The 17,696-nt window shown below is 42.8% G+C and overlaps 2 protein-coding genes across 5 annotated transcripts in view; one reads left to right on the forward strand and one right to left on the reverse strand.

Moving 5' to 3' along the window:
- The window catches only part of vps13c (vacuolar protein sorting 13 homolog C), a 57,291-nt gene extending 47,845 nt beyond the window's left edge, over positions 1-9,446 (forward strand). For 3 of the 4 annotated variants that reach the window (XM_070555107.1, XM_070555104.1, XM_070555105.1), the window contains 11 exons: positions 5-86; positions 182-295; positions 400-475; positions 555-718; positions 795-840; positions 987-1,110; positions 3,862-3,976; positions 7,990-8,081; positions 8,160-8,283; positions 8,361-8,435; positions 8,666-9,446. In XM_070555107.1, coding sequence (XP_070411208.1) covers positions 5-86; positions 182-295; positions 400-475; positions 555-718; positions 795-840; positions 987-1,110; positions 3,862-3,976; positions 7,990-8,081; positions 8,160-8,283; positions 8,361-8,435; positions 8,666-8,767 — 1,114 coding nt within the window. In that variant the 3' untranslated portion in view covers positions 8,768-9,446. Of the gene's footprint in view, positions 1-4; positions 87-181; positions 296-399; positions 476-554; positions 719-794; positions 841-986; positions 1,111-3,861; positions 3,977-5,468; positions 5,651-7,989; positions 8,082-8,159; positions 8,284-8,360; positions 8,436-8,665 lie in introns of those variants that run through there. The other variant, XM_070555106.1, reaches the window with a different exon arrangement.
- A 2,867-nt stretch (positions 9,447-12,313) lies between these two features.
- On the reverse strand, positions 12,314-16,298 carry LOC107381526 (uncharacterized). The gene is made up of 2 exons (XM_054731983.2): positions 16,073-16,298; positions 12,314-13,966 (listed from the first exon to the last, which is right to left on the reverse strand). The coding sequence occupies exon 2, from the start codon at positions 13,922-13,924 to the stop codon at positions 12,716-12,718; it is 1,209 nt and encodes a 402-aa protein (XP_054587958.1). The 5' UTR covers positions 13,925-13,966; positions 16,073-16,298; the 3' UTR covers positions 12,314-12,715.
- Positions 16,299-17,696: the final 1,398 nt, after the last annotated feature.

Genomic DNA, 17,696 nt, shown 5'->3' on the forward strand with positions numbered 1-17,696 from the left:
TCAGACTCGCCTTCTTTGAGGTGAAGTACCAGTTCTACAGCAGGGAAAAGCTGATGTCGGCAGTGACCCGACATTACAAGGAACAGGTGGCGTTACAGCCTCACGCTGATCACGTGACTCTCATGTTTGTAGGGTAAATAAACGGGGAACGTTCTAAAACTCTGCTGTGTTCTGACTGCAGTTCCTGAAGCAGATGTATGTTCTGGTTCTGGGTCTGGATGTTTTGGGGAATCCGTTCGGACTGATCCGAGGTCTGTCGGAGGGAGTGGAGGCTTTCTTCTATGAACCGTTCCAGGTAATCCATGAGAAGTCGATCCTTTTTCAGGAATCCTGGACGTACTTGTGGTTTTTCACCATCAGAACCGTCCAGGTGACGTACAGCTGCTTTGTGTCCGTTAGGGAGCGGTTCAGGGTCCAGAGGAGTTTGCTGAAGGTTTTGTGATCGGCGTGCGGAGCCTGTTTGGTCACACTGTCGGTAAGCGCCTCAGGTACTCAACGTCAGGTTGTCGGAAGTGTCGGAGCCGAGTTTTCCCAGCCGATCATTCTTCCTGCAGGTGGTGCTGCAGGTATGGTCTCCAAGATCACGGGTTCTGTGGGTAAAGGTCTGGCAGCCATCACCATGGATAAAGAGTACCAGCAGAAACGTCGAGAAGAGATGAACCGACCACCTAAAGACTTCAAAGACAGCCTGGCCAAAGGAGGGAAAGGCCTGCTGAAGGTTCTGAGGGAACATGTTTAGAACGTTATGAGGTGAGAAGATCTGGAACAGCCCACTAACATGCGTGTCTCTTCAGGGTGTTGTGGGAGGAGTTACAGGCATCGTCACCAAACCTGTTGAAGGTACAGTAGGAGCTGCTGGGACCCATCACCACCTCCAGTGGTTTAGTTTGGAACCAGTTCTAACTAAAGTGTCTCAGGTCATTGGGACCAGGTCCGACCTGGTCAGAGCCAGATTTGACCGGTTCTGTGTGTCTTCCTGTCGGCAGGAGCTAAGAAGGAGGGAGCAGCAGGGTTCTTTAAGGGCATCGGAAAAGGCCTGGTGGGGGTTGTTGCCCGGCCGACAGGGGGCATCGTGGACATGGCCAGCAGCACCTTCCAGGGAATCCAGAGGTACGTTCTTGTTGGTGTGGTCTTCAGAAGAACTTCCTGTGGTTTCTGTAAGCTTCGTAACGTGCTTGTTGTCTCCTCTGATTTTCTCGTCAGCTCTCTAATTTCCACCTTCTGCTTTTTGTTCTTGTGCGGTGGTGTTTCCGGGACTTTGGTTCTTTCTGTTTCTCGCTGTGTGGTGTGTGAGTATTTCTCATGGCGCATGCTAAAGCTGAGCTCTACCAGCTGCTGCTGCTGTGAACCACAGCTTCAGAACCGGCCTGGCCTGCAGCTACTGGACTTGGTTTCCTGACCCAGTCAGAGCCCATCTGGTGATGACGGAGTTGAGCTTTAACATGTGGAGCTTTGATGTTTGCATGCTGACTGTTAATAACGTAGGTCACAGCATCGTGTCACATCCAACTCATCCTCCATGTTTGATTCGTGCTTATTGTCCTATCAGCAACTTGTTGTCAGCCCCTCCCATCTCTAACTGCTTGTTCCGCTTGTCGCTGATTAGCCACGCCCCCTGCCCTGCAGGTTCTTCTTGTCCAAAATAACTAAACTTCTACTGTGAGTCTAAAAAACTTTAGATGTTTCTGCTGAAGGTCACAGAGATGTTCCCTGTGCAGGGATTGGCTGGAGGAGTGGTCACATGGTTCTGGTAGGCCCGGGTTCTGATGAACACAGATGTGTTTTTGATCCAGTTGAACCTTTTAGGCGCCATCGTTTTTCCGTAAAATATGAATTTTTTATATCTCTATTTAAAGAGCTTGTAGCTTAAATCTGGTTACAGATAGAGGAATATTGTAAATTAGAAAAATCTTCAGTATGAGCCATATTTTGTGATAGGATCAAATTCACTCACATAATTTGCATATAATGACGTCATCAGGTGGCAGCCATATTGGATTGCATCACATTTGCAGGTTTTTGTTGTGTTTTTTATGTTTTTGTCTTATTTTCTTAGTGTTTTTATTGTTTATGATACATATATACATATTCCTATGTAGACATCTATAACTATGTATGTATATATATAATATTTATTACTTTATTGGTATTTTGTTATGTTTACTGCGTATCGATCAAGAACACTGTTTTTGGTGCTTCAGCGTCATGAACACATTTCACTCGTCTCTTCTTTGGTTTATTTTGTTTATTTATATATATATATATATATATATATATATATATATATATATATATATATATATATGATCCTCACTCTCAGGCTTTTCCACAAGCCCCATGTAGAACTGAATGGCAAAGAACGCTTTCATTTCTGGGACAGTTACATCGTACCAGTCATTATATCTGGAGCTAGATTTCAGTTCCTCCCTCTCTAAATACTGGTGAGCATATCGGTCACTTTCAGTTGTGATAAGCGACCAGAATTCCTCATCCAAAAAAAAAAAACTGACAGAAAATCAATGTGTTCTGAATTTGACAGATCCCTCCCCCCCTCCCCCCCCCCCCCCTGTAACCGCGGCGTCAGACTCCCTGTTTGCGTTACCTTACTTGGCTCATCTGGACTCAGCCTAATATAATTTTTACTCGTGTGTGTGTGTGAGTCTGTGTTTGTGTGCGTGTGATTGCATATGTTTGTTAATGTTTTTAACCTGTTATGGGAATCTGGGGTCATTTTGTAAAGCACTTTGAATAACACTTTGTTTGAAAAGCGCTTTAGAAATAAAATTTGATTGATTGATTGATTGAAACCACGCTTTCCGTCTCGCTAGAAGACCGCAGATCATCCTCGAAAAGGAAATATTCTTCCTCCGAATCCGAATCTGCCAGTACTAGACGAAGAGCTTCGTCAGCACTGAGCATTCCTCTCGGCATTGTGTGTTTTCCCTCTTCCACTTGCTCGCTCTGACAAGCCCCGTGGCTCTGCGACTGGTGGGCGGGGTTCAAGCGCTAAATACTCCATAAATCTGAATAGTAACACACCCACAAATGCTGCTTGGACTGAAGTTACAGGTGTCTGCCACCCCGCTGTGTAACGTATTAACTGCATGCGGGCTCGTTTCTGCTGCTGTGGCTCATTAAATCCAACGTTGATGCTTGTCGCAATTCTACGACTTTGGCGCTTAAAGGGTTAACTGTAGGTGGCCAAGCAGAAGGTCATACGTGTCAAAATAAACATGTTAAAGTCATCGGGGCAAGTAAAACCACAGATCCCGGAGCGGTCCAAAGTCCAGACCAGAACTTAGAGCGGTCCAGATTCCAGACCTAGAGCAGTCCAGCGCCCTGACTAGAATCTGGAGATGTCCAGGGTCCAGATCTGGAGTGTTGGAGTCCTAACCAGTCGGGAGTAGTCCGCAGTCCAGTCCAGCTGTGCTGGGAAACTTGAACGACACTTTAAAGAAGAATGGACTAGAACTCCTCAAGAGCCATGTGAGACTGATGAGGTGTTACTGAGTTTTGTTGCTGCTGAAGGAGGTTCTGATCAACCCGGGTTCTGATAACTGGAATTTAAATCAGTTTTTAAACCTGAAGAAGAAAAAAATATGAAGTTCTGGTTTGAAGACCTTTTCATAATAAGAGCCTCGCCTGACACCCCCTCATTGTTTCATGGTAACCTGTTCAAAGTTATTCTTTCATGCCATCACTAGAGGCCCCCACAGGTGAGACCTGGACCCGACCAAAGCTGCCTGCAGCATGACGTGCATCAGAACCGAACCGTTAAACAGTCTAGAGTCGCCTGCAGTCAGGTGGAGGCGGGTCCATGTGACTACAGACAGGTAACAGGTGTGCGTTTGTGTTTGTCAGAGCGGCCGAGGCCACGGAGGAAGTGACGAAAATTCGGCCGGTTCGACTCATCAGGGAGGACGGGATCATTCGACCGTATGACCTCACGGAGTCGCAGGGCTTCGACCTTTTCCAGGTTTGACTTCTCTTTGTTTCCGTAGCAACATGATGTCACTTCCAGTGTTGGGAGTAACGCGGTACAAAAGTAATTAATTACTGTAATGCATTGCTTTTTGCTGTAATGTGGTAATGTAAGGCATTACAGGGAAAGAAAATGGTAATATTTACTCGGTACAATTGTCAGTAACGCGGTAATTACAATGCCTTTTTAAACCCAGAATCAAGATGTGGGTTTCCTAAAAATTATATTTGCAGGAAGCCTGAAAAAATATCCAGTATCCACATATATGACGTCATTTATGGACTCAGCTTTGCGGGCATTCTATGAGCAGAGAGGACGCAGCGGTAATGGCTCAAATACTCCAGCTGCGTCCTGCGCGCGGCCGCTGTTATATTCACAAAGTCGCTCCACCAAAACAAAGTCATTCGTTTGCGATCGTTTATATCCGCCCGTATTCTCTGGTATTCATGTACTTTTCAGCTGAGTTCATAATCTGTGCCCCGGTGATTTCAACTCATTGCTGCTGAGCAAGCTTTTATTTTTATTTTTATTTATTTTTTGCGTTCGGTAGATCCCTTTGACTGATTAGTTAGAAAGTAGGAAATCTAGGAAACAGTTTTTCTGGAAGACTGAAAAGATGCAGCATACTGGAAGGTTAGAGAGAGAAAGGGCAGGAAATTATTCAAATAAAATCAAGAAAACAAAACAAAGGGCTTGAAAAGAAAAAAAGTAGTTAGATTTATCCTCAATACACATTTTTACCAGTGAAAAGCAATAATATATAAGCATTTAATATTTATACATGTGATAGAATCAGATCACCCCAGAAGTCAGTCCCACATCCAGGGCCGTATCAAGGCATTTGGGGACCAAGGCAAATATAGGCTTGGAGCCCCCACCACCTCACTCCCTGCTCAGTTAATATAAGATGGCAGCATGCTGAGAGTACAGGTTGTTGTTGCTTTCATTTAATAAACAATCATTTTAAAGCACTGTTATTATATCTGACTGTTTTTAACAGCAATCCTAGCTCAGACACCACATCACCTTCCACATATATGTCATGAGCTCACTGAGCGTCACATTACCAGATTCATATTGAAGTTGTTTTGGTGAAAGTAACTTAAAGTAATGCAAAAGTAGTGTAATACCTTATATTTTAAAATCAGTAAAATTGTAATGTAATGAATTACTTTAAAATGAGGGTAACAAGTAATAAATAATGCATTACAGTTTTGAAGTAACTTGCCCAACGCTGGTCACTTCTTAAGAAGACTCGGGTGTGTGTCCAGGCCTAGCGTCAGTCAGAGAGCTGCGAAAGGCAGGAACAGTTCAGTGGAGGACTCATTTACACTCAGTCTCGCAGAGACCTGATCCTGCCGGAGCCTCGGGTCCACAGGATGGTTCTTCTCCTCACCTGATGGATCCGTTTCATGTTTCTGCTTAAACTCTAACCCTCCTCTTCCTCTTCCTCCTACTTCTCCCCTCGTGTGTTTCTCTCATGCAGCCTGAGGAGGACTCACCCTGCTCTGGTGATGGATCTTAACGCTGAATCTGCACTAACGACTCTGAACTGCTTCTATAATCTCTGGATTTTGTTATTTCCACCCTCTGACTAAGGACTATTGGGTTTTACCCTGCATGCCAATGTCTCCTCACATGTTTCTACTCTCATCTCAGTTTTTAGTTGGAAACTTTTTTTAGTAACAGATACAATCTAATATATTGGGGGGGGGGGGGGCAAGCATCTGCTGCAGAAAATAGAATTATTTTTGTAAAATCTTCATCCTTGAATTTAACTTAAACCTACTGATTATTGTTGTGTTTAACGTGCGAAAACCAGACCAAACATGTGGCTTTGCTACCAGCATGACCTTCGACCTGCGTGTCATCTGTGTGTGGCGTCTGCAGCTCCTGTTTAATAAAGCTTCTACAACGATTCTGCATCTCGTCGGACTTTAATTTGCGGGGGGGGGGGGGGGGGGGGGGTCAGAACCGTGAGGTGATGCAGTTAGAAACAAAGCAGCAGAAATTCTGTTTGATCTAGTTTCTGTAAGTAAGCTCCGTGTGTGTGTGTGTGTGTGTGTGTGTGTGTGTGTGTGTGTGTGTGTGTGTGTGTGTTAGAGGTGGGAAAAATGATCGATTCTAAGATGCATCGCGATTCAGCCGTGCATGATTCCGCATCGATGCAGCAACGTGACATAATGAGATAAAGTTTTGAGGTTTTATAATTACTTCTGGGGGCGGAGTTGCAATGACATGTGCACTGCGTTGTCCTAGCGCCAATTTGGAACAGAAAAAGCGGACAGGGAAACAGGGCCAACATTACTAGTAATCAAAGATGTACCCGTTACATTTAAATCGGATGTCTGGGCTAATTTCTGTTTTGGGATCCTGGATGTGAAAGAATCACTTAACACAGTATTTGTTTACTATTTTTAAGTTCAGTAATATTCTATCTTAAAGCTGCTCTACCGAAAACATTATTTCTTATATTATTTAATTAACTATAGGCAGCACACTTTAAACATTATTGCTCACTATAGTGAATAGATGAATGTTCTGTTTTTCAGGGATTTCGAAATCAAAAAGAAATTGAAAACTATTCAACTGCTTTTATTAAGTAATGAAAATGTTTGTGTGAAGAATCGTGATGCATTTCAGACTCAAATGGAATCGTTAGGCAGATAATCGGAATCGGATCGACTCGTGAGGCAGGTAGAGATGCACACCACTAGTGTGTGTGTGTGTGTGTGTGTGTGTGTACACCTGTATTTATCATCTGGCAAGTAACACCTCAGCGTTTGAGGTTTAGTTTTGCTGTTTTATGGCTCTACAGTTGCTGGTTTTAAAGTTAGAATATCAACACAAAGTTGATTTATCTCAGTAATTCCATTCAAAAAGTGAAACATACAGATTGATAGATTTTAAATGTTTACTTCTTCAATTTAGAAGATTTTAACTGACAACTAATGAAAATTCCTGCAAAACACCTGCAAAAGTCTTTAAATGGTCTCTCAGTCTACTTCTGCAGGCTGTACACGATCACGGGGAAGACTGCTGACCTGACAGTTGTCCAGAGCTGGAGTTAAGAGCTAGTGATGCACAGACGTATGCAAGACACGGTTTCAGCTGTCGCACTGCTTGTGTCAAGTCACTCTTGAACAAGACACAGCATCAGAAGTGTCTCGCCTGGGCTAAAGACAAAAAGGACAGAAATGCTGCTGGGTGGTCCAAAGTTACGTTCTCTGGTGAAAGTAAATTTTGCATTTCCTTTGGAAATCAAGGTCCCAGAGTCTGGAGGAGGAGAGGAGCAGCACAGGATCCATGTTGCTTGAGGTCCAGTGTAGAGTTTCCACTATCAGTGATGGTTAGGGTGCCATGCCATCTGCTAGCGCTGGTTCGTTGTTTTTTCTGAGGTCCACGGTCAACACAACCGTCTACCAGGAAGTTTTGGAGCACTTAATGCTTCCTGCTGCTGATCAGCTTTATGGAGATGCAGATTTCGTTTTCCTACAGGACTTGGCACTTGCACACAGTGCCAAAGCTTCCAGTCCCTGGTTTGAGGACCATGGTGTCCCTGTTCTTAACCTCACAGAAAAGCTATGGGGTATTGTGGAGAGGAAGATGCAATACACCAGACTCAACTATTCAGAATAGCTGAAGGCCACTATCACGGGCTTTTATAACACCCGAGAGTTCCACATCCTGATGGACTCCATGCCACGCCGCGTTGCTGCAGTAATCCACGCCAAAGGAGCCCCTACATACAGAGTGCTGTACACGCCCATAATTTTCATCTTCGTGCTTTTCAGTTGGCCAACATTTCTACAATCCTTTTTTCTTTGGTCTTATTCTTCTATTTGAGATACAGAATTTGGAATTTTTATTAGTTGTCAGTCATAATCATCAAAGTTAATGAAATAAACATTTGAAATACATCCGTCTGTGTGACGAATGAATGTAATAAACAAGTTTCACTGTGTGCGTGCGTGTGTGTGTGTGTGTGTGTGTGTGTGTGCGTGCAGCGCTCCGGAATCAAACAGCTGGAAGGCGAGGTGTTCAGAGATTTCCTTCCATATCCGGGTCACAAGAAGACCAACATCATCATCACCAACAGGTCGAACAAACACACACACTCACACACATAATGTTGTTTGTGTTGTTGTTTACAGTGTTGTGGCTTGTTGTTCTGTAGGCGTGTTTTCTGTGTGAAGGAGTTGGACTTTGTGGGTCACTTCACCACAGAGTGGGAATGTTTGTACAAGAACTTCTATCGTCCTCCGGAGGTGACTGAATCAGAGCTGAGAATTTACTGCAAGGTACCACACAGCTGTCTGTTTCCCGGTTTCCCCGTCACCCGTCTGTGAGGTCACTTCCTGTTTCTGTCTTGTTTCAGGAGCAACAGAAGCTGAAACTCACCAAAACTCAGGACATGAGGACTCTGTATCTGAAAGACCCAAAGACTGCTCAGGTTGTGTGTGTGTGTGTGTGCGTGTGCGTGTGCGTGTGTGTGTGTGCGCACGTGTGTGTGTGCGCGTGTGTGTGTTAAGGTTAGGGATAGAGCAGCATTGGTTAGGGTATGGGTTAGACATAGTGGAGTCACAAAATGAATGGAAGTCAATGGAGGGTCCTCACTATGATAAAATAACATACGTGTGTGAGTGTTCTCATTTCTCACTTGGCTGCTATGGTTACCAACAGGACTTGCAGGAGGCTATACGTGATGCTCAGGTGGCGCAGCAGCAGCACCGGATGGCCAGACAGAAGTCTCAGCGCTTCTTAAAACTTAGCACAAAGAAGTGATGTCACTTCCTGTCCATTGCTGCTTAGAGGGCAGCTGACTCAAAAGTGTTTGTGTCAGATGTTACTGTACCTGCAACTGATTTAAGATGCAAATCTGCCTGAAGAGGCGGGTCCATCTATCCACATAGTTTCATCAGCCGGTAACGAAGGAATTCTGGGACTGCAGTTTTTGTTTGTTGAATGTTTTCCGTTATTTCCTGTCAGAATATGAAACGAAATACATCCTGCAGCGAAATTAAAACCCATGAACTACTAAAACCTCACGAACCATCCTGAAGCTATAAGATCTATTCAGAAAAATCTAACAATCGTGTTTTATTTGATTGTTTTCTTTTGACGAGTCCTCTGAGTTTGTGGGGTTTTTGTCCCTGTGCTGTGCCTGCAGGCTTTCCTGCCTCGCACCTGAAGATGGAGCCAAAATCATGTTTTTGCACTAGAAGAATATTTACAGGAATGGTTGTTTTTGTTTGTTGGCTGTGGGGCATTTTCTGGAAGAAGAGCACAAATATTAAAAAAACGAATTTAACCACTCATGTAAACCTGTGATGTGAAAATGAATCATAACTGCTGAGTTCAAACACATTCAGATTTATTAACGTTTGATTGAAATTTGCTTTATTTCGCTTTTATATTTTCTGAGATTCTGAACTGTAACCTATAAAGATGAGATTTAATAACGTCTCCTTGTTTGTTTGTTTTTTATATTTGAACCTTCTCAGATGAGTTGTGATGTTTTATCTCCTGAAACCTGTATGAACAAGCCAAACCCCTTTGGACTTGTGCTGTTGTGACCTTTGTGTCTGAGCAGAACCTCCCTGAACCGTCTACAGGTGGTTCAGAAGGCCTGTGCTCGGCTTCTGACCAAGTCCTCCAAACACACCCACATCACCCCGCTTCTCCTCCAGCTTCACTGGCTTCCAGTCAACTTCAGGGTTCATTTCAAGATCCTGGTTCGGGTCTATAGGGCCTTACATGGACAAGCACCATGTTGGGTTATTTTAGCAGCACAGGTGAAAGGTATAACTTTTATTTGTCTCTGCAGAGGGAGAAATGCAAAGACCAAGAACAAACCAACCCAGTGTGGAGTTCGGCAAATCTCAGAGAGCAAGCTCCCTTCGAGCGCCTTTTATTCACTACAGAGCTCGTACGTCAGCACATTCCTTGATTAGTGATAAATGACTATTTATTTAGTCAGTTCCTCTCCCATCTTTGGGTGTCTGGGCATTCATCCAGGAAAGGGAGTCTGGTCATTCAGGAGCATCCTTCAAAAAGGTTCTGACATCGTCATGATAAAAACAGCATGGACTCTGATTGCACTGCAATCATTTACAATCAGAGCCTGTGATCTTGTGACATGACCATTTATATTCTGAGACAATATAGGTGCTTTCTGATAGGGAGTATGTGGTGTTATTACACACAGTAAATGATAAAGTCTTGGTTGACACGGTCACACTTAGCATGCACAAATATCTGTACTAGGCTCACATGTCTTAGTGATTAACAGCCTTGGAAATCACGTATATTGTGTTAAAAATATCATGTCACAGCATAACCGGTTCTGGGTAGCGATAGTAGCAGTGCACCCAAGGTCCATGTATTCTTTACTGGGTCAGGCGGACCTTATCGAAGGATGCTACTTGATGGTCAGCCTCCCGTCTGGGTTGAATGCCCGGAACTCCCAGAGATAGAACTCCCAGAGACAGAAAAGGAACTTCCCGGATAAAGCTGTCATTTATCATTAGTAAAGGAATGTGTTATCAAACTCTGTAACTGAATGAAAGGCGCACGGAGGGAGCAGGCTCTCTGAGATCTGCCGAACTCCACACTGGGCTGGTTCATTCTTGGTTTTTGCATTTCTCCCTCTGCAGAGACAAAATAAAAAGTTATATCTTTCACCTGTGCTTGTGATTCACTCTAGGTAACCTCTGCTGCTAAAATAACCCAACACTTTCCAAGACTATCATCTATTACAGATGACAGGTAAATCTGGTTTTAATAGTGTGCATATTACGTATGTTCATATCATTTATTACATGCGATAACAGAAACTGCATTACCAGATGTTCCCTATCACACCATCTTACATTGGTGATCTTCTTAGTCCCTACACCCCCAGCAGGTCCCTGAGGTCCAGTGATCAAAGCTTACTGGTTGTGCAGCACCAGGCTAAAGACCAAAGGTGACAGATCATCTGCTGCTGTGGCCCCCAGACTCTGGACCTCTCTCCCCCTGAGCCTGAGATCAGTGGACTCAGTGGTCTCCTTTAAAAAGCAGCTGAAGACTCACTTGTTCAAGCTGGCTTTTGTATGACCTTCTTCACCTCTCTCTCTTTATTCTGCTCTCCCCACCCATTCCACCTTCCTCAGGATCCACTGATTTCCCTCTTTCCTTTTCACTCTCTCTCTTTCTTGACATTTTTTCTTTTAAATCGCAATTGCTTATTTTTACTCATTTTAAATATATTTTTAAACATTTTCTAAATGCTTTTTTATATTTTAACATTTTTTTTATTTTTTTGTTTTTGTGAAGCGCCTCGTGATTTTTATCTTGAGAGGCGCTATAGAAATGATATTTTCTTCTTCTTTGACCTTTATCATGCTTTTAGTGTCTGTAGAGTCAAAAGTAGAAGATTAAGTCACTCCTCTCATTTGTTTTCCACACAGCGTGATCTTGAAGATGGCTAAAGAAAAAACAGAGACCACTTTTTTTGGGTTGGGGAGTTTATTTACTAGTCTGGGGTTTCCTTTTTCACAGGTTCGGTGTGATGGGTTCAGGGCTACAAAGTAAAAAATGGACACTTAAGGAAAGGACAGTCACCGCCAGCACGTGTGCTTGTATTTAATCTATAATTATTGGTCCTCTCAAGAAGGATCGGAGTTCTCCGAACTGAGGAGGCTTTCCTAATCTGTAAAAAAGATTTAAGGAGTCGTCTCTGAAGTCACACAGGTGTTCCCAGGTGACTACTAGAAACCTCCAGAAGAAGAAATGAAACAATCTGTTTCTGTAACTCAGTTTTAAAATATTATTCCAAATGATTTTTCCTTTTTGTATTTAAATCATTTCAGATGGTTTCAAAACTACTGAAGCATAAAAGTTATGTAGATAACACTTTACAATAAGGTTCCCATTATTAACATTACTTAGTGCATTATTAAGCATTAATAAACAAAGGATCTAATTATCAATGTTCCCGGTATTGTTAATTACTTAGTAATGCATTACATAATATGATTAAGCAGTTGTTAACACTTAGTTTATTAATGTGTAATATTGCACTAACATTAATAAATAGACCTTTATTGTAAAGTGTTATCCTAGCATAAGTGTAAAAATGCCATTGAGGACGAAAACTTAAGCCAACGCCGCCCCCCCACCCCTCCCACCCCTCCACACACACTTCTGTTACAGAAGGCCATGATGACTAGAAGGTTATAATAAGGGGTGGGGGGGGGTGTCAGCGCTACGGTTACTAAGGACTGGTGGATCCTGATCGAAGCATTTGGCTCCTCTGCACTATAGCTACAGGATTCAGACGCGTGCATACTCGTAAGTGAATGCATTTTATTACGATGAGCAGAACCATGCGTGGATCACACAACCCAGCTGGTAAATGTTTACAATTATTAACTAAAAACAATCAAGTTGACTATCTAGGTGTAATCTACACGGATACATTTCTGTCTTTATCTTTAAGCCATAATGAAATAGGTGTGAAGACGTTTTTAAAATGTAAGCAGTAAACGAGTAAAAAGTCGGCTAATATGTAATTACTGCAGTGAAGTACAGATAAGCAACATTTCTACTAAGTAGAAGTATTTGTACTTAGTTATCTGACACCTCTGTGTTCCTCCTGACAGGCTGCAGCACACCAGTAGGAAGTGAAGCTGAACAGAAAGAGGTATTTTTTTTTTATTTGTTACTTTTGTCATGACTCAGTTGGCCTCCTCAGTCGATGTAGGTCCACTCTAAAGCATGTTGGTTCCACTCTAAAGCACGTTGGTTCGGTTGGATCGAGAATGATGCTGGGCACTCCCGGGCCCAGTGTCCATGCCAGCCACAGGAGTAACACCTCCCTCTTCTCCTTCTGGGACGCGGGTTGTTGGAAGATGGAGCGTTTATCTCCTCCTCCTCCTCACCAGACTGAAGTTTCTTCACTATCGCCAGAGTTTTTGTTTTGGACTCCAGCATGCCTCGCTTCTCCAGTACTTCTAACCTAACAGCAGCTTGGTTGAAGGTGTAGGAGAACCAGTCGATGTACGTCAGCTGGAACAGCTCAGCTACATGATCCTGTAAGCACATCATCAGATTTAAAACGGCGTTGGGAGTGACATCTTCGTCGTGGATGGAATTCATCAATTGCTTGTAACGGGGAAGGAAATCTGTCATCGACTCGTTGGGCTTTTGATGGCAAAGATAAGAAAAGGTTTTGTTTGGGTTGCTCCAGGCTACGGAGACCACAGATGTTTTAAAGGCTCCATCTAGCCACGTTGTCATGGCATCAACACCAGACCAATCAGCATCTGTGTCTGATCCTGGGACATGGAATTTGTCCTCAAACTTCTGCCACTGGGACTCAAACACCAACTGCAACAACTTTCTGACCTGAACAGGACGTGGTTCGTAGACCAGGCAGGCCTGACGCAACCACCTGTAGAGGTCTACGGGTTTGGTGAAAGGATCAGGGGCTTCTCGGACCAGATCCAAGAGCTCTTTAGAGGTCCACAGAGCTCCCATTTCTGGAACATTTATCTTCTCTGTTTGTGTTCCTCTGTCTGTTATCTCCTTTGCTTCAACCTCCTGCTGTTGCTGCATTGTAGCGCCCCCTACCGGGAGCTGGAATTCTAACACAACCACACGGTCCCTCACCTCCTGGAGCGCCCGGTTGTAGTACCTGAGGAGTTCCTCAGCGCTCAGGAGAGGATGCGTGGTAACAGCAGCTATTTCCTGTTTGACCTCCAGCTGCTTTTCATCAAAGATCGCCCTGGAAGAGGAGGCTGGAGGTTCAGGTTTATCTTCTGACACCTGGCAGGTGGGCTCCAGCTCAGATTCATCTTCTGACTCCCATCGAAAAGATGGAGTCTCACTGCTCTCTCTCCTTTGGGTCGAAAATTTAAAATGTTCCTTCTTCTGACCTTTAGAGTGACAGGAGCCCATGGTGACTGGAGGTTTGAGCTGACCACGTTGATCTAGGTTCTCCTAAAAACATCAACACAAACAAAAAGATGCTTGAAATCATCTCAGGTTATCTTTTCCACCAGTTTTTTTTTCATTTGACCATTCAAAAGTTAGAAGTGATCAAAATAGCATTTGTTACCATTTAATACAACTTAGCGAGTAAAAGTTATTTTGATGAAATAATCAATCAAAAGGAATAAAACATATCAAAGTGCTTTTATTTCTTAGAAAACAGAATCTTTCATATTTGTGTTAAAAATGTTGACCCTTCATTGGCCTAACACCCCCTAGTGGCTGATTTCAGTATGGGACTTTCAGACAGATTAGTGGGCGGGGCTTTCAGCTAAATATGCTAAAAGGTCAGGATCTGTTCATCTGTCCCTTTACTGTCCACCTGTCTGGTTCGGTTGAAATTTAAGGCGTTCCACCCAGCATGGAGATCCCTCCAGCGTGTCCTGGGCTGACCCAGGGGCCTCCTGCCAGCAGGACGCGCCTGATACACATGCCTTAGGAGGCGTCCTCACCAGATGCCTGAACCACCTCAGCTGGCTCTTCTGGACATGGAAGAGCAGCTTCTCTACTTTGAGCTCCTCCCCCCCATCTCAAAGGCTGAGTCCGGCTGCCAGAAGAAGAAAACTGATTTCCGCTGCTATATTTACAGTCTTGTTCTTTCGGTCTGTTGGGTTACTTTAAAGACAGGTGACCTTAGAAAGAATCACAAGCACAGGGATGAGAAATAATATTGTTTCTTTTTCTCTGCAGAGGGAGAAGTGTGAAGCAGCAAAAACGTACTGACCCAAAGCCGGAGTTCACAAGTCTCAAAGGAGCTGAGCTCCTTTCAGCTTCTTTTACTCAGTAATAATGCACCCATCAGCACATCCCTGATTACCATGTAAGGAGAATACAACTGCAACAACAATATGGAGACTCTGAACTGTGTGAATGGTCTAGCTATGTGGAATGAATTTAACTTAGCCGTACTTGTTATTCTAAAGCAGGTGTAAGGACCTTGTCGTCAAAACATGATAAACACAGTCTAGCAAATAAACATAACATCCACTCAGTGAGTTAGATTAATGAAGCATTTCATTTCATTATACTATTTTACCACAAGTAATAATAAGCAAATGTTTATTTATTGATTAAATAGATCAAAAGTCATAGACGAAGTCATTAATGATTTATTATAATAACTCTTGCGAAACATGTCTGAACATGTCCGACGTGTTGGTTGAAGAAGAATAGAACCGGAGATAAAACAAGTTCTGGTTCGGAGCAAGAGTTTATAAAGAAGTTAGCGAGATCCAGCATTTATTTTGGTAACCAACTTCTGCTTATTGGCAAGCAAATTTGCATATTAGCTAAATGTTTAAGTACCAGCTAAATATTTATTTTCCACGATGTTATTTAGCTCCACACTATATTTTACATTTTTGGGTCAGACTTAAATATTTATTTCCCAAATACTGATTTTTCAAACTAAATGTTTAGCTCCAAAATAAATATTTAGCTGGGATCTAAATATTTATTTCGGAAAATAAATATTTAATTTACAAATTAAATATTTAGTTCCAAAATAAATATTTAATTAGTAAATTAAATATTTAGTGAATTAAATAATTATTTTACAATCTAAATATTTAGATCAGACCTAAATATTTAGTTTGCAAAATAAATATTTAACTACAAATTAAATATTTAGCTTGCTAACTAAATATTTATTTGGAAACTTTAACATTTATAAATGTATGAATAACATGATTAAAATATGACTTCGAAAAAGTGAACTCCCAATTTTTTCTCTTATGATATGCTAAATAACCAAAAATATTGCTGTTTGACTTTACAAATGACACCCCATAGATATCAGCTCCGGTGTGATTATCTATGACCGAATCACACCAGTGCTGATATTCAGCAACAACGCACTCCCTCTCGTGTGCTATTGCTTAATTGGAGTTGACCAAAATTGACTAAAACTACAAAGAATTTTTATCCAATAAAAGATGGCTGCCAAAACAACGCAGACTCACATTTATCTAGTAAAGTCTGGTACCAGAGCCTTTCATGGCTCACAGATAAACACACAAACACGTTTTTATGACCCGTGATGAGAAATAAACTCACCAGCAGACTTTTGTGTTCCAGCAGCTGTTGGTGGAGAAAAGTTTCAGGAAGTCGGTTGATATGGAAAAAAACAACCCGAAAAACCACTTGCAAAGAGAAGCCAACACGGATGTAACAAAAGTTATACTATTTGGAAAAAACTGCTTGAAAAAAGCATTCTTTCTTTTTAGTTCTGATGCAGAGAGCTGGTGAAACCGTGGGTGGCGAGGACCAGAGTCAGACCTGTAGATAAAAACCAGCTGGAACCAGTTTTCTGTCTGAGAAAAATAGAAGAGCTGCAGAAACCTCCACTTCCCCACAGATTGTGTGTGTGTGTGTGTGTGTGTGTGTGTGTGTGTGTGTGTGTGTGTGTGTGTGTGTGTGTGTGTGTGTGTGTGTGTGTGTGTGTGTGTGTGTGTGTGTGTGTGTGTGTGTGTGTGTGTGTGTGTGTGTGTGTGTGTGTGTGTGTGTGTGAAATAGAAAAGCTGCAGATACCTTAACTCCCCCACAGATCACGTGTGTGTGTGTGCATGCGCGCACGTGCGTGTGTGTGCATGTGAAATAGAAAAGCTGCAGATACCTTAACTCCCCCACAGATCACGTGTGTGTGTGTGCATGCGCGCACGTGCGTGTGTGTGCATGTGAAATAGAAAAGCTGCAGAAGCCTTCACTCTCCCACAGATCGTGTGTGTGTGTGTGTGTGTGTGTGTGTGTGTGTGTGTGTGTGTGTGTGTGTGTGTGTGTGTGTGTGTGATTGTTTTAGTATATTTATGTTCTTACATAAATTTTAACTCAGATTTTTTTCTTAGTTGTTTTTATTGTTTAGCACTGTTATGTATGAATTGCTGCATAAATAAAAGTGGACTGGATCACATTGAACACCAGATTTATTCCCGCAGCAGAACTTCCTGTAATCTTTCTCAGGTTCCTTATAACCTTAAACAAAATGAAAATGATCAGGAACCAGCCAGTGGATCTAGAGAAGGTTTAGGCATGGACGTAATTTTGGGTGGGGGACAGGGGGGTCATGTCCCCTCCACTTTTTCCGAAGTCAAGTTTTGACCCCTGCACTTTTTACCATCCAAAAACAATATTACGCTATATTAAATTGACACTGGTTGAGCTCTAGGACCAAGCAGAAAACAACCGTTTGTGTTGAAGCCTGCTTCCCGTTAGAACATACTGTAAAGATGACCCCCCCCCCCCCCCCCCGTGTCTCCCCACCCCCACTTCTAAAGTGAAAATTACGTCCATGGGTGTAGGTGATGTACAGCTCAGACTCGTGATGATGTGTGAGCTTGTTTTATCATATAAATATTAGTGTTCCCGGAGAAGACAGGCTCGCCTGACTGAGGTGGAGAATTTCCAGGTCTGCAGTAATAAAGTATTCCTGAGGGAATTGAAGCTCCTTCTGGTGTGGGCATCTGTTGTTTCCAACAGAAACCATCAATGATGAATCACAGAACAGTGTTTCACAGAGATCCCATCAGATGGAATCTGTCCTGACCCAACGCTGACCTATCGGGCTGGAATCAGTCTTGTTTTTGTCAGCTAGCTCCAAGGACAGAGGTCTCTCCTCCCAGGCATGAGGAGTGTTCTAGCACGGCTCTTCTTGAGAAAACTCTGCATCTTATCCACTTTTTAA

The sequence above is a fragment of the Nothobranchius furzeri genome, chromosome 9 (genome assembly GCF_043380555.1).
Source record: "Nothobranchius furzeri strain GRZ-AD chromosome 9, NfurGRZ-RIMD1, whole genome shotgun sequence".
In the NCBI taxonomy this organism is placed as follows: Eukaryota; Metazoa; Chordata; class Actinopteri; order Cyprinodontiformes; family Nothobranchiidae; genus Nothobranchius; species Nothobranchius furzeri.